At 32.7% G+C, this 17,899-nt stretch overlaps 1 protein-coding gene across 1 annotated transcript in view; it reads left to right on the top strand.

The window, feature by feature from the left end:
• The window catches only part of MED23 (mediator complex subunit 23), a 435,475-nt gene that overhangs the window by 320,762 nt on the left and 96,814 nt on the right, over nt 1–17,899 (top strand). The window contains exon 25 of the mRNA XM_090410280.1: nt 16,650–16,760. Within this exon, the coding sequence (XP_090266406.1) occupies nt 16,650–16,760 (111 nt within the window). The remainder of the gene's footprint in view (nt 1–16,649; nt 16,761–17,899) is intronic.

Raw genomic sequence — 17,899 nt, 5'->3', positions numbered from 1 at the left:
GAAATATTTGTTTAAAAATGATAGTCTTTAAGAGGGTGATTGTTCTCATACATTTTGATTAGAATTTGTGCACAAGCTGTATTAATAAAAGTTTTTGTATGAAACACAGCTTTTTTTCTTTTTTCTTTTTTTTTCTCGACGATGCGAGCCCTTTCTTGCACAGCTCTGATCATGTGGGTTTCTTGGGGCCGAAGAGGATGTGGAAAAGATGGTGATAGGTCTATAAAACACCTTATGAGGATAAGTTGAAGATTTGTGGATTACAGAAATTATTGAGACATACAAATGAAGGTTTGTACAGGATTAATACAGAGGAAATTTTTCAGAATAGGTTTGATGGTGGGAAAACTAGGAGTCTTCGAAATTGATTAGCAAAGATATAATGACTAATATAATGATTTTTTGCTTGGATAGTTGTGACTGAGTGGATTAGGTTGTCACTCTGTTGTGGCTGCCATGACTGTGAATGAGTTCAAAGCAAAATATGATAGATATTGTGCAAATATTGGCTAGTGCTTGGCATGATGTTTAGGGCCTTTCTTGATGAGTTTACAGACTCCATGGAGTTTCCTGTGTAGTAATAATAATAATAATGATAATTCATATTTAAGTTGTAAATCAACAGTTGGAATAGGACAAGAAAATGGTGGAGATGAATTTCATCACCCAGGTGAGACCACTGCCCTGCTTATTGGAGAAGTGGCTTGAAAAAGTTCTATGTTTTGTCTCTAGAGCAAGGTTTCCAGACTTTATAAAAAAATATAAATAAATAAAATACAAAAATATATATATAAAATTTTATAAACAATAGAATGAAATCCTTAGTCCACTCACAGTACTAATGTACTATAGGCCTACAACTTTTCATAAATGGGGACCACATTAAAAAATAAATAAATAAAAATGTAAAATCAGGTATATGACATGGGTGACAGTGTCATCACTATTATTCGTCATCTCTATGAATTATGAAGGAAAGAGGATCAGACTGAACATCTAAATTGGAAATGCTAATCTTGGTTCTTTATGCAAGTGATGTTATACTCCTAAATAAATCTAGATCAAGTTTTTAGGATTCTTTGACTAGAATGAATAACTGCTGTAATTAAATTATTTTGAAAATCACCCATAAAAGACTTTGAACTTAGGCAAGAACATGGAAATCATCACCTGCATTCACAGTGGAGAACCTGTTAAGCAGACAAAATATTTCACATATTTAGGCACATCTTTTTATTAAAGAAGGGAAATTAAATATGGGAATAGACAACAGAACAAGCAAAATTGATATTGTTGTAATTCAACTGAATAAATTTGTATTGAATATGAGCAAAATTAGAACACTAAATGCTTTTTTACAAGACTGACACCAGGTTTAAGTTGGACCTGAGAACTGGGTTAGAAATCATAAAGTTGATCAAAGACTAGTGATTACAGATTTTAAAAGTTTAAAATTAAGTTTAAAATTAAAAGTTTAAGAAAAATTTGCAGAGTAAGTAAATGTTATCAGTGGCATCTTCATATTAAAAATGAAAATATTAGCATTCAGGAATGTGTCAAGTGAGCAGAACTAATGTGAGTCAGTATGATCACTTAAAGAATATAGGAGAGGAAAATTAGCAGAAGTGGTGTTTTATAACAAAATGATAAGGAAAAGATTCAGTGGTTTGATGCATTTAGAAGTGCCTTAAAAAACTCCAGTATAAGATATGTTCTAATAAAAAATAAATTTGGAGGGAAATTGTTGTCAGGTTAATAATGATATAAATTTGATGTTCTATCATGGGTATTCTGTACACCTCTTCATGGTACATATCAAGAATTTGATGATGAGACATTCCAGACTTTATTTGGACTCTGGACCCAGAGTCTTTTGAAGGTGCAAAGACTGGTAACATTTTTCTCATTTTGAGGTACAGTTTTAAAATTGAGTCTATGTAAGTGATAAGATTTTATGGTAATTCTAAACATGAGGGATTGTTTTCCTGGCAACTGATGAAGTTAAAATGGTAGTTTGGGGAATATGAGGGACACTTTTTTATGATAATCCAGCTCATAAAAGGTAGGAAACCTGTAGCACATTAGTACTTTGGATTATATAATTCTTAGATGCTTAAAAAAAATAAAATAAAATAAAAAAAACATTGGATATCATTTGCCCTATCCTTGGTGCAAATAAAGATTTCATATTTGTGTACAGATTCTGTCTCATGGATTTTTGAGGGATAAGTGGTGGAGAGGATCCATAGACAAGTGACTAAGATGATGACTGGAATGTTTCTGGATTACAAAATTAGGTTGATATTGGTTGGATGAAAAGAGGAGAGATACGATAGAAACATATAGGATAGATGCAGAATGCAGTGGAGCATTTTTCCTGTGAAAATAATAATGGAAGGGACATAGAATAGTTTCAGAATGTCGGAGAAGTGATTTCATTGAATCTGTGAGATCAGAGTTATCAGTTATGTGAATTACTGGGATCTGGATACCATCAAGCTATGTGACTATGATAGAAACATAGAATAGATGCAGAATGCAGTGGAGCATTTTCCCATGAAAATTATAGAAGAGACAGAATAGATTCAGAATGTCTGAGGACTGATCTGAGCAAATCTGTGAGATTGGAGTTATCAATTGTATAGATTGCCTGAGATCTGGATATCATCAAGCTATATGACTGTTTGCATTTGGGTGTTTGGTAACTTAAGCTTTGAATATGTAAGGGCTAAAATAAAATCCTTTCTTATTTTCAGTTGTGTTATTTCAGTTTTAAAAAAATGTGAACTTAAGTAGCATATATACTTTTTATTTCACCTTTTTATATGTACAGCAGTGCGAATGTAATTCATATTGCAACTCTATTTGAAGATCAATATTTGTGAAATTATCAGAAATAGTTGATTGTTTTTTTTAGCTGTATGGAATGAGAGAGAAAGAAAGGCATGTAATTTAAGGTGAACTTCACTAAGTGCCAAAGTATGGAATCCAGTAGCATTTTTACACACTCTATTACCCTGTAAAAAGGCCATACTGGTCAACATGACAGTCTTTATAATTCCATCTCATCCCACTTCCAAGCAATTGTAGCTAGCTTTATGATTTACTAAAAGGTTTACGCTTCCATTTTCCTTTAGGTATTAGGCCTAAAGAATAGGTTATTTATTGTGCATCAGTTAATGTGTTTGTGTGTATGAGTATTCTCTGACAGATTTTTTCCTCCTCTATAAAATAGAGGGGGAAAAGTTTTTAGAAAGAAAACTGCTTCCTTCTGTATGAAATCACCTAATGCCTTCAGTTGAAAAGCTCCTTATAAATGCTCTTTGCATCCCAGACACCAGTCAAATCCACTACTTTCCAACCATAGTGCATCATGGTTACAGACCATGCTATGAAGGTCCTTTCAAAAAATATGGTCTAAAATTTGGTTAGAATTAAAAACGGAAAACTGAATTTATTGTACAAAAAAATATATTACATATATTAGTGCACACAGAAGAATTGGTGCTATTCTTCAAAATGTTATGATAGCATAAATTAATTCACTTAACTGAAATCTTTGTAATTGAGGAACTAAATATCTGATTTATCCTAGAACTATGAATAATTTTTAAAAAAAGAAGTTGTATTCTAACTTGCAAAAAATAAGATGCTATCAAAATAAAAAGGTACCAATTAAAAATCCTGCATTGAGAGGTACTAACATGTACAACAGTAAGTTAATGTTGATCTGTTATCAGTGGGGATGGAGTTTATAGGTATTTGAGATTGACAGCTTGCAGTTAACTCTCACTATAACAAACTACCAAAAAAAAGTCCCATCCAAAGGCACAATTCTACTCTAAAGGAAATTCACTATATCATTCTATTTTGCTATACTTCAACAAAATAGTTATGTGTCCCCACAAGTTTGATACTGAAAGTTGACTATATCACTTGTCCATGTGATATAAATATCCATCTGCCATCTTTCTAATGATAATCATTAATCACAGGATAAGTAATGAAAGTGACTGACAGCTAAGTTAAATTGGGATGAAAATTAACTGCATACAAATCATGGAGCTGAAAAAGAATTGTAAATTAGAGCAAAGTTTATGCTGCAGCTTGCTTAAAAAACAAAACATTTTCTTTTTTAAAAGACATTGACATCCTATGTTTTTTGTTATTCATGTGAAATAAATCCAGTGTAACCACACAATACAACTATACAAAGAAAAAAAAAGTATTCTACTAGTTTCTTACTCTATGGCAGGGGTTCCCAACCTTTTTGTTTCCTAGAGCACATTCTAAAATACCGGTAGGGCGACGGGCACCATCTATTTTTTCAAGCAAATTTTTTGAATTTTGTTAAATGAATACATACAAAGTTTACATTATAATCAAATGTTTAAGTTTACATTATATAAAAATTTAAATATATATATATATGTAAGTTATTGTGATCTTTGGCATTACATTTCATTGGCCAGTGCTTCATAATTAGGAGAATATGATGATATTCCAGTTCTTGAACTGGAATGAACAACTTCGAATGCGCGTCTACTTTACATTGTATGCATTTAATACTCGTCATGTGTCATATAGCATGCCATGAATTGTTGCGTGATTATTTCAAACTATACGGCACACGGTTGAACAGCGGCAGGCACACACAAATTGGTCGACAGGTGCCATGGTGCCCGTGGGCATAGGGTTGGGAACCCGTGCTCTTTGGCATACTTCATCAGGAATATAGTTATTTAACAATTTGAAAACATACATTAACTTAACGATACTTGAACATAAACTAATAGCATTGAAATTGTTATTAAATTTAAAGTTTGTCATCTTGACAAGCATCATTGTTTATTTGTGCTGCATAATGTCCACCATGACTTAGTTCCATGAATTTCAAATTTTTAAACATACTTTTATGTAGCTAACTAAAGTTGGTTTAGGATAAGACTTTTATTACACTATGTTGAATATTTTCATTTCAGAGACTTCTTTAAACTTACAAATAGCTATTAAATTCAATATATGGATAGTTAGTTAGCTCCCAGATTATCAGTTTTTCCTGTATAGTCCAATAGGCCATGTCTGTCTGTCATGTATGTATGTATGTAATCGTTTCTTCTTATCATCCTTAATACGTTCTTTTGTGTAAATGTCTCTCAAACATCCTGTTGTCTGAAATAATATATGGTGTATGCAGAAAATAGTATGTACACACCCATCTTCTTAAGAAACAATGAAGTTGTTTGTGTGATTTGTTTGTCTGTTTTGTCTATGATCTTGTAATTTATTTTTATTACAGATGCTCTTGTACAGAATGTAAATACCTATCATTGTTGAATTTCTTTCCCTATACTGAGAATGTTAATCTAGTCTGTTTACAGATTGAGATGAGCACATCAGGGAATGGAAGTGTCCTGTTTTCTTCAATTAATTTCATTTTACAATAGAATTCACAATTCTGTTGTAAAATGAATTTTAAGGTTTAAGCTGTTCAGGAAAATCTTGAACTCATAGGATGTTTCATTAGAGCCTGCCAGATGATGAAAATATTTTCAACATACTGTGTCCACACTTTTTTGCTTATTATGGTGGTATTTTTTCAGTAGATATCTTTTCAAATAATTCTATATATGTTGCATATATAGAATAATTTGAAATTTGAAACTCTAGTGAGGTGGAATAAATAAGCCAATTGCTAGACTTTCTTTTTTGTCTTTTAATAATTAAACAAAATTGTTTAATTAATTAAACAATTTCAACAAAAGTGTTTTCTAGATAGTGTCTGAAAAGATTGGTGTCTGGTAGATATAGCTTTTCTAGTAGCAATAACGTTTCTACTCTGTACATGTTGATAAATAGACTAGTTATGTCTTTGCTTGGTAATGAATCTTTAGGATCCACAATAATGTTATTTATCTTACTAATGAAGTCTTTTGAGTTCTTGATGTGAGAGGATGTGTTACTGACATGTCATAGAAGCTTTTTAAGTATTTAGTGTAGTACGTCAGAGAATATCTCATATCTGCAGATTTTGAATTTTGAGTGCTCCATAGAATCATGGGACATTGCAGTGCTTTGATTCTACTTGATCTTTAATTTGTTTAGGTCAATTGCAAAGACCCTTAAATTTCATATTATTATTAGTGCACCAAGTAGGGTTATCTGAATGTCTGTAAGTAGGTTACCTTTTAGTAGGTATATCATCTCGCTTCTGCATTCGTTAGAATAAAGACTCATGGTTGCATTTTCTTAGTCAAACTTCATCATCAGAACAGCAGCAGTTTTTAATAATTTTCAATCTATGAACAAGAAAGATCTCCAAAGCAGAATTGAGGCCCACAACAACAGCATACATAACAATTGAAGGCCTTCATAGAAGAAGCCAGCACCAACCATCATTCACATAATGCTTCTCTCTCTCTCTCTTTTAAACTCATTCACTGAAAAAGCATTCATGACTGTCTCTAGTAATTTGTTCTGCATTTCACTTATTCACCATTTTCCAAGCAAAGAATCTAACCCAAACACTCTTGCTATTCTATCCTGTCCTGTCATGTATTGGCAAATTTTATTACTATCTCTAAAATCCCTTCAGTAACTTTTTGTGAAAATGAGACAAAAGTAATCTGTTGTGGTTACATTTTTCATAAGATAATTTGAGAATTTGTTCCTGTAATCCATTCTTTGCAAGGTTTTCTTTTTATTTACATAAATAATACACTCTCTGTCCAAAAAGAAACCGAACTTTTGAAAGAAAATAAAACACAGGCCAATTATAATTATTAAAATCATATATTTCAATCAATATACAATCCCTCAGCTTCGATACAGCGTTTGGCATGGTCAATTAATTCGTTAAATGAATTTTGGGATACTGTTGAGGGTCGTGGTTACTGCTACTTGAACGTTTTCGGTGGTGTCGTATTGCTTTCCTTTCATTGACAAATGAAGTAGGGGAAGAGAAAGAAGCCACAGGGTGCTAAATCAGGTGAATACGGTGAGTGATCCAACCCACAGACTTGGTTTTTGCTCAAAAAACTGTCTCGCAATGTTCGAATGATGAGATGGTGCATTATCATGCAAAAGTGACCAGCTGCCTGCATCACGATATTCATGCCGTACTCGACGAATTCTCACTATCAATCGCTTCAAAACTTCTAGATAAAACTCACCATTGACCTTTTCGCCAGGCGAAACGAATTCTTTGTGGATAATGCCCTTGGAATCATAGAAACAAATCAGCATTGTCTTTACTTTTGACTTCTTCAAGCAACTTTTTTTTTCGGATGCCCCTCTTCTGGTGGTCTCCACTCAGAACTCTGGTGCTTTGTTTCGAGCTCATACTTAAAACACCACGTTTCGTCACCAGTAACAATCGTTTCAAGGAAGTTTGAATCCTTACTCAAATGTTCAATTAGATACATTTTTTGGTTGTTGGTCAACTTGTGGGGAACAAATCTCGAATTCAATTTGCGAAGCCCCAAACTCTCAGTCAAAATGTTGTACACAGTTGATTTTGGAATCCCCAATTCATCTTCAATCAATCTCACGGACGATTTCAAGTTTTCGTTGATGAAATCATGCACTTTTTGGATGGTAACTTCACTCAGTCCAGTTTTTGGACAGCCCGGCTTTTCGTCGTCCTCAAGCGTCTCATAACCACTTTAAAATCGCTTAAACTTGAGCACAGGTTAAGCATTCATCACCATATGCTTTTTGAAGCATTTGATGCGTTTCAGTAAAACTTTTACCAAGTTTAACACAAAAATCAATCAGCTTTCTGTTTGAAACTCATTTTCCGACCGTTCATCCAAACACACCGTCACTCTTGGCACTATAACTTGGCTTCTAATGAAAAATAATGAAACAGATGTCATAAACAGTTGACACAAGACTAATGAAGGTTGCTGCTTTCAACAACAAAAAGGTACAACAGGCGGCGCCACTAGTTTCTTCTATTTTCGAAAAGTTTGGTTTCTTTTTGGACAGAGGGTGTAAATAAAAATTAAAGAATTCAAAAGTCAAGGATAGCACATTTAAGTTGTTTTATGTGTTTAATTATTCAGCTATTACTATACTACCCACAGTGTTATATGCATCTCACATGCAAAATTTGTGAGCATTACTAATAAAACCATGATTATATTCAAACTATAGAATTGTATTTATTATTATTATGCGATTCCCATCCATGAAATGTTGCAAGCCTATAGTATGTTAATATCGTCAGCTAGCTAAGAATTTTTCAAGTATTATTTTTTACATAATCTGGAAACTGTTCAAAAGACTGTCTGCATTGATTAAAGTACTTCATATTACTGTAGTTGATCAACAAACAGGTACAAAACATTTAAAGTAACTCATTTTGCACTGCGACTCTGTAACTGAAATGTTGAAATCCAAAAAAATAAAAATTTTAATTACTATTGCTATTTTATAAAGAGAATAACAGAAATAATCAAACATGAAGGTATAAAAACTTTACAGTTGTTACACTGTATAATTCAGAAGGTCTGGTCAAAGAGTTATATTCCAGGTGATTGAAGTAGAGCTCTCATGGTACCCATTTATAAAAAAAAAAGTGAAATAAAATTGGATGTGAGAATTATAGGAGAATTTTCATATTGAGTGTTCCTGGTAAGATTTATACAAGTATATTTGAGAAAAGGCTAGGAAATAGACAAAAGAATTAGAAAAACTGATATAATAGGAAGTCAAGTGGATAAATGTATATGTAATAAGAGAGAAATTAGTCAAAACACAAAAGTACCTGAATACTAGACAGTGTTCAAACTAATTTTAACTTATAGATCTAATAGCTGGGTTAGAAATAATACACTTGATCAAAAACTGAAGCTCACAAATATGAGTGTTCTAAAAAAGATTATGGGAGTGAACGGATAGTATCAGTGGCAGTATCATATTAGATATTAGGAAAGAAAACATTACATTGTTAGAATTCTGTTAGCGGAGCTAATTTCAGGTGGTGTGGTTATTTAAACAGAATGGGAGAGAGAAAAGGATAGCAAAACAAGTGTTCTTTGTCAGGTGGCTGGAAAAAAGACCCAGAGAAAGACCATAATCTAGGTGGATTAGTACAATAAAAAGTCTTCAAAGATGGAAACATCATCAAATGACATGTATCCTCAAGGAGTGTACAGGATAATTATGATAGTACTACATGAAAAACTTACATCATTACTAACTTCCTATCTACAATTTTCCTCCAAATCAGTCTGTCACTTGTCAAGACTCCAATATTATCATTATCAGATCTTATATTTCTATCGTCTAAGGTACATTCTACCTTATCAATCCACCTATATCTTGGTCTTCCTCTGAGTTGTTTTCCTGCCAACCTGGCAGAGAACACTTGTTTTGCTAATCTTTCCTCACCCATTCTGTTTAAGTGACCATACCACCTGAGATTAGCTCTGCTAATGCATTCCTGGATGCCAACAATGTCAAGTTCTTTCCTAATATCCTCGTTTTTAATATGATACTGCCATTGATGCCACCTGTTTACGCCTATAATCTTTCTCAGGACTCTCATATCTGTGGTCTCTAGTCTTTGGTCAAGTGTTTTACTTCTGACCCAGCTCTCAGATTCATAAGTTAAAACCAGTTTGAACACTGTCTTGTATACAGCTAATTTAGTGTTCCGACTAACTTCTCTCTTATTCCATATAAATTTATTCATTAGACTTCCTACCATACCAGCTTTGTTGATTCTGTTGTCTATTTCCATATTTAATTTACTATCTTCAGTAAAAATCGTGCCTAAGTAGCTGAAATGTTTCACTTGTTCCACAGGTTCCCCGTTCACAACACAGTTGACATTTTCAATGGTTCTACCTATTTTCATTGTCTTTGTCTTTTTAATGCTCACCTTCATACCATATCTATTACAACAGTTATTCAGTTTAGTCATGGACTCTTGCAAACTTGTAGCGGATTTATTTAGAAGTATAACATCATCTGCATAAAGCAAAGAGCTGACATTAACATCTCCAATTTTGATATCATGTTTAATAACACTTTCCTTCATAATGTGATCCATATAGATAATGAATAACAGAGGGGATAATGTACATCCTTGTCTCACACCAGATTTAACATTAAACCATCTTTCTGTACTTCTTTCAATTCTATCTGCTGACTTACAACTCAAATAAAGACTAAGTATTGCTTGATATAATGCCCCATTGACACCATATAACTGCAGCATATTGAATAGCTTCTCTTTTGGCACCTTGTCATATACCTTTTCCAAATCGACAAGACTTAAATACAGATCTTTATTATATTCCCATGCTTTCTCAACTATTTGTCGATCAGATCCTGACAGTCTCTATTTGACCTGAATCCAGCTTGTTCTTCCACAATTCTTCTCAACCGTTTCTTAAGTATGCTTGCATAGATCTTGCCAGGAACACTCAGTAGGGAAATACCTCTGTATTTCTCACATTCAGTTTTATTTCCCTTTTTATATATGGGTACTATTAGAGCTCTACTCCAATCATCGGGAATTCGTCCCTCTGTCCAGGCTTTCTGAACTATGCAGTGCAGCCACTGTAAGACTTTGATACCACCATATTTCAGCATTTCTGTTTAAATATCATCTACTCCTGCTTCCTTTCCACATTTCAAGCCTTTGATGGCTTTTTCTACTTCAAGTATGGATATGTATTCCTGACTGTATGCCTCACTGCTTGTTTCATTTAGCAATTTTTCGAAGTAATTACCCCATACTTCAAGGATATCTTTTTCTCCTGTTTTCATGTAACCTTTATCATCTCTAACTCCTTTTACAACACTCTTTCCTCCATTTCCAAGCTTCTTCAACAACCTCCAGAATATCTTACCACTTTATATTTATTTTCTATGTTCTTGCCAAAGTCCTTCCATGACTTGTTTAGCTAGTTTTACACACCTGTTTAGCTTTCTTACATTTGTCTCTGTATTCTCTAAGAGCACAAGCTGACTTATTTGCCAGGAACTTTTGATATGCTTTCTTCTTTTCCTTCACTGTCTCTTTAACTTCCTGTGTCCACCATGGAGTTCTGATTTTTCTATCCTTGCAGACAACTTGATCACATGCCTCTCTAAATGAATCAATCAGGGTTTTCTTCAAGGGTTGCCACTGAATCTCCAAGGTTTGGTTCCTTTTCTCAAACTCTTTTATTTTTACTTCAATAATCTTTGTGTATTTTAGTCTACAGTTCACATCTGAGAACTGCTCAACTTTTATTCTCTTTAAAACTTTCTTACATGTTATTCTTTTCAATACGAAATTCAATTTTATCCTACTCAAGACTAAATAGTGATCTCTTCCAATTTCAAATCCTCTGTACACTCTGGTGTCCTGCACCAGGGAGAAAACATCACTATCAACAATAACAAAGTCAATGAGAATTTTCTTATTCCTTGCCTCTTCTCTCCATGTGAATTTGTGCACATTTTTATGTTGGAACATGGTGTTAGTAATAACCAGTCCATGACCTGAGCAGAAATCCAAGAGGTATTTGCCATTATTATTAGCTTTGCTCTTTTCTCCAAATATTCCCAAAATATTTTTGTATGTCTCACAATCATTTCCTACACTGCTATTTAGATCCCCAACAAGGACCACATTTTCATTTTTTATTGTGTCAATTGCTTTCTCTAAAGCCTCAAAAATATGTCTCCACTTCTACCTTAGTAGAGCCTTCTGTGGGACCATAGGCACAAATAAGTCTCATTGTCCAGTTCCCCATTCTGATATTTGCCCAAATCACTCTACTTGGTATTGCCTGCCATTCAAGAAGATTAGCCTCGTATTTAGTGTTGAATACTATAGCTAATCCTTCTTTTCCTTGATTGTCTTTGCCTGAATATAACATTTTGTATTTATCGCTCAGAAAGATCTCACCAGTTTTTGTCTTTTTTGTTTCAGTCACCCCTATTATGCCGATCTTGTACTTATCCAATTCTCTGCTAGTTTCATTCCTTTGCCATTCAGCTTATGTTGGTAGTATTGATCTTGAACTCTAGTGATAGTTGAATGGGATGTGTTTCAGGAATTGTTCCAGTAGCTGACTTTTCACTGTTCCTGTTTCCCTGGCAAAATAATTGGGGTCCTTGTTTAACCATGTAACACTCCATCTGGCATGAAATTCTTTCATGTTGTACTATTGTTTAAATTGTGGTTTAAGCCAATAAGAATACAATTTGGTCAGACAGAAATATAAGATCTGATGATATTGCGGGCTTGGTACCTAAGAGAGAAATTTTGAGGAAATTTGTCAGTATGAAGTTAATAATGATCTGACTCTTTCATGTATTACTATCATAATATCCTGTACACCCACTAACTGTAAGTGTCAGTTTGATGATAACAGTGTAAAAATTAAAAGTACAAAGGAAACACAACTAGAATAATGTAAAAGTACAATACAAAATTGACACATGGAAGGTAGATTTAGAACATTGAAGAATGAAAGTACTCTGCATTGCAAGTCTAAGAAGAATAAAGCAAAAATTTCAAAGGTCAATTTCTACTACACTTGCCAATTCATTACATTCTTACCGGCTTTAGACTGTATAGTTATTGTCATGATTTGAGTAATAATATGATCTAGTCATTCTTTCAAGTGACCTTTTGAATGGAAAGGGTGACAAATGCTTCTATCATAGCTCAAAACAATTGGGAAGAGCATCATAAGTTTGTTTCCTGTTAGTTAGCAAGTTAATTTAGGCTGAAATATTAGAAAGATATCTAGTTACAAAAAAATCTAACTAAAGAAAATTTTTTTCCAAAAAAAAAAAAAAATCAGTCAGCCTGTGAGGTGTGAATCAGAATAATATACTCACATCCAGTCAGTTCAAGTAGTTTATAAACAAAATGTAGATGGACCTCAGTGTAGTAACCTTATTTTTAAATACAACATTTAGTTGGATGAAAACATTCTGTGCCATTCCTTTTTTTTTTATTTAATCTTTTATTCTTATATAGTCAACTCTAAAGCAAAAACTATTAGCATGAACTTCTAAAAAAATCCTACCCAAAGCCTCATATGCATAATGCTATGTTAAAGGAAGTTTGCTATGGTGAGAGATAACCGTACATGTCTCGTGTTGACTTGATCATTTTATTACTCTTTTAGTTGTTTTTCTCTTTTAGTCTTTACTCTTTAGTCTTTTACTCTTTTAGTTGCATTTCATTATCCCCTTCGAAAAAAAAAACAGATTTTAAAAAAAATGAAGATGATAGTGTGTGTGTGTGTGTGTGTGTGTGTGTGTGTGTGTGTGTGTGTGTGTGTGTGTGTGTGTGTGTGTGTGAATAGAAGAAAGTAATACATTAAAAAATAAATAAAAATGCTATTAGATTATAGATCAAGCTGATATAAAAGCATAACCAAAATTGAAAACCTACATTAGGCAAAAACTAAAGAATATTCTTATAAAATTGGACCAAAAAATTGAGTGTAATAAGCTGGTGACTTGCACATTTTTTTTTTTTTTTTTGGTAAATAGCTGCATCCACCAGATGGAAAGAATTTGAGACCAGCTCTGCATAGCTAGATAGGAGAAATGCTTCATAGTATGAATGTAAAGACCCTAGCTCCTGTTTGCTAGGTAACGTCTGCAAGTTCAGTGAATATGTTTTATTCACAGAACTATTTAAATTAACTTCTTGTGCAGGTTAATGTGGAAAACATTAGAAAGCAGTGCTGGTATACAACTAGATGATGTAGTATAACTAGGCATAGAAGCTACTTAAGTCAAGTGAATGTTGCTGTCCATACTGCCTCTCTCATTATTTTTACGCACACTATTTTGCTACCCTGTGAATTTTGGCTCCCAAGGTGTTATCTCACTTCCTCTACCCTAGTTATCCCACTGCAAGTATGTGTATATAATCTATGTTGTATTAGAAGCATATGTCAGATGCAGAATTATTGACTGAAAGAGTTTTAAAATGAAAAGTTTGAAGAAACTTGTACTGCAACTGTTTTTGAATTTTAATACTGGTTAAAACACTTGGTTAACTATAACTCTACTGCAATTAAAAATTCACTTAATGTGGTGTACACAAGAGGCAGAATGTAACTTGTTACATTCAGCAGGCTGTCACAGCCAAGAAATGTGCCTATATAGAAACCTAATTAAAATATGCTAGGGCTAATACTTTATACATTGTTTACTGATTCTGCCAGTTGTGTGCATTATCTGGCTGACTTGTCTTTCAGGAAGAGAGAAAAAGATTTCTGGTAGAAACCAGAAACTTTTTTTCCTTCTGCCTGAAATTATCCTGAAAAATTCTGCCTCTGTATGGATTAACTCACTTTCAGTTGAAGACCTATCTTAGATGGGATTGGAACCCAGTTTTTTTCAACCAAAGGCCTCAGTATCACCATCTGATCTATAGCAGATTGTAAATTGTAAATTTTTTATAATTTTTTAAAATTTTAAATTTTTTATAATTTATAATTTTTTTGTAAATTTTTACAAGAAATTGTAAATTTTACTTGATTCCTTATGCTTCATATATGACTTTGATAACAGTTAATCTGCTGTATTTATAATCACCTAATTAGTAAAGATCATAGATTTTTCATTATATTGTTAGCATGTTGTTATTCAGATTATCAAATTATTTTTGATTTACAAAGTAGCTGAGGTGATTTATAAAGCAGTGAATGTATGTCTAAAATAAGCAAATGCTTACGTTTCTCAGCTAACCATTTCATTGGAGGAATATGATTTCTTCATAATACATTCTTATAAATACTTAATTGAAAATGATCAATTGGGAGTGCATTTTATATTTAAAAAAAAAAAAAAGCTGCTGTAATACTTTAATGTAACACATGGTATTTGCCTTACACATTTATATATTACAATAGAGATGTTGCTGCTTAAGAGAAGAATTATCTGCTTTTTCAGCAGTAATGTGAGATCATTTTGTTCAGATTATGAGCCACGTGGGAGGAAGGGTCAAATTTTTTGACATGTACTTTTGAATGGTACAAAGTTTTGAGAGTTGCACTCTTGTAAGCTTTGAGTTAATGAGATGTAAATTTCATGCTTCTTGCATCTGAATCAAAAAATGAATGTCATTTCAGAAATAATAGAACTATATTTAACAGAAAAGTAGGCTTTCAGGTTCTAAAGTATGCTGAATTTTATTGTGAACTGCTAATTGCTAGTATGCTCATTCTCCTTGTCAGGAACGAAATTTTTTTTTTTTTGTTTATGAATTATCAGAATTATCTGTTCATGTTTATTGATAGTAGTGGGTTTCAGTGCTCTAGACACAATGGCTATATATAAAAATTACACACGTGTATATTTTAGGTTTTTCAGAGTATCTGGTTATGTACTTTTAGCCGACCTGGTTGGCCGAGTGGTTAGCATGTCCGCTCTCCAGCCAAGAGGCTGCAGGTTCGAATCCCGTTGTAGGCATGGATGTTTGTGATTGTACTACAAACTTTGCGTGGAAAGGGAATCTGCAACCCTACCACTTATACTAGCAGAAGACATCATTGCCAAAACTGTGAGATACAGCAGTGACCATACGGTATCTATGGACGTCAAATGTGAAAATTTGAATTTGAAATTTTAGTTGTTTAAAAATAAACAACCAAAACAGTAATAAAAATAGGTGATTCAAGCCAATAAAAGCATCTGCTCATAAGTCACAAGAGTATGATTGCTTGTTTGTATATAAAACTTCTTCTATCTGTGTTTAGAATGTCAGAATTAATTTTTGGTAATGGAAAAATATCACAGATTAATGAATTATGTTGTGTATTGTGGGAATGTGTGCACATTATGAATAATTCGAGATTTGTGACAAACAGGTGCTATAGAATTATGACTTGTGTTAGATATATCACAGTATGGACTTCATGCAATGCTGAATGCCACACTCTTCCTGATGTCTTAAGCTGTGATGTATTGTGAACACATGATGCTATGATAATGGTTATTCAATATATCGTGATTGTCTTAGCTTGAACTTATGTAAATCTAAGAAGTTTTTTAATTACCTCTTAAGAACTGAAATCAAAAATTCCAAATTCATATGAAACTGTGTACAGTTTTGGAATTAATAATGCATTATTGGACAAGATATCTTCCAAAATTTGATCTGGTGAGGCATACTAGTCAGAAATAATGAACTTTCACTGTAATAGTGGTCAACAGAAATAGCCTATTATAATGGATAATAAATATAGTAAATTTCCCTTTATGATGCAGGGCTATGATTGTGACTTTTTCTGGTAGTTTGATATAGTAATAAATTTATTATAATGACATTTGCTATAGTGAAGTCAACTAGTATTTAAGAGTCTACAAGCAGTAATTCTGTATCTTTGTTTACTGAATACTTTGAATCATAACATAATATGCTCCCATGTTTATAGTACAAAAATTATAAAAAAATCAAAAGCTGGTCAAGAAATATTGAAATTACAAATATATTGATTTTTTTTTTTCAACTTTTAAGTTACTATGACCTTAAGAATTAGTGTTTTTAGGTTAGAAAAAATGCACTTTTTTTTTTTTAAATCCTTACTGACATAAAGCATGTTTGTAATAATGAAATAAATTTATATTTTGATAAGTTATTTATTCATTTCACTGTATATCATTTTTTAAAGAAATATCCAGAGAAATTCTATTTTGAATGTTTACAAGACCTTAGTGCACAAAGTAGTCAACATACTTACCTCCCTGTGTATTTTGGAAATGTTTGCCTCAGATTTTTACCTGTGAGTATATATTCTCTTATTCTCGTTTCTGATAATTATATGAATTAATATATTTTATTAAAATTGTCAAGTATGAATTTTTTTTATCTCTGTTTAATCTCACCTCTGGTAAAAGGTAAGAAGCCACACCCATAGAACTGAGTGTGGCTTCTTACCTAATGTAAAATCTTCACCTTTTCATAGTGTACCCTATTAAGAGATATTTACCTGGATACTGAACAAGTGAGAATCTGCTGGCAGTTTGGAATTCAGCCAACCAATTTATATTCTATATTGATTGACTTAAACCAAAAAAAAAAAAATTGTGGTAAGATAAAATGACATATCATGCCGGTATGGATATCACCTATGTAAAGGTAAACAAGGCCTACACTGTTTTCATCAGGACTACGGCAAGCATTGAAAAGAGTCATTTAATGGAACAAACTTCAACTCATCAACAGAATTCAAGATAAGTCATCAAGATAAAATATGTACATATTTAAGCATCAACAAAAAGAAAGTGAAAATACGAAAAGAATTAGAGGTTCTTTGTTGACATAATTGGTATTACTGAAACAAAGTAGACAAAAACAGATGAGATTCGTCTAAATAATAAATACAAGATGTTATACTCAGACATTAATGATCAGGGAAAGGTAGGAGTAGCTATTAATATTCAACACTAAACACAAAGATAATCTTGAATAGGAAGCAATATCAAGTAGAGATGTGGGCAAACATGAAAATGGGGAATTATACAATGCATTTATTTGTCCCTGTGTTCTCATTCTCACCAAAGGTTCTAAGAAAGAAAAGGAGGAATTTTTCAATGCAGCTGACATAAAAAGAGAAGTTGGTCGTCCTCATTGTAGATCTAAGCAGCAGAGTAAGAAATAAATAACAGATATATATACAGAAATGTTTTGAGAAAACAGCAGAGATAATAATGGTAAGTCCTGTTGGATTTCTGTGCAGGACATGGACTAATCATTAATACCATGTTCCAACATAAAAATGTACACAAGTTGACATGAAGAGATAACACCAGAAATACGAACTCTTTGACTGTTATTGTTGATAGTGACATCTTCATGCTCATTCAGAACATAAGTGTATATAGGTGATTATTTGGAATAGGAAGCAATCACCATTTAGTT

The sequence above is a fragment of the Typopeltis vanoorti genome, chromosome 20 (assembly GCF_054136105.1).
Source record: "Typopeltis vanoorti isolate ZY-2024b chromosome 20, IOZ_Tvanoo_1.0, whole genome shotgun sequence".
Classification (NCBI taxonomy): Eukaryota; Metazoa; Arthropoda; class Arachnida; order Uropygi; family Thelyphonidae; genus Typopeltis; species Typopeltis vanoorti.
Note: the sequence above shows the minus strand (reverse complement) of the source record. Positions and strands in the feature narration are given on the sequence as shown.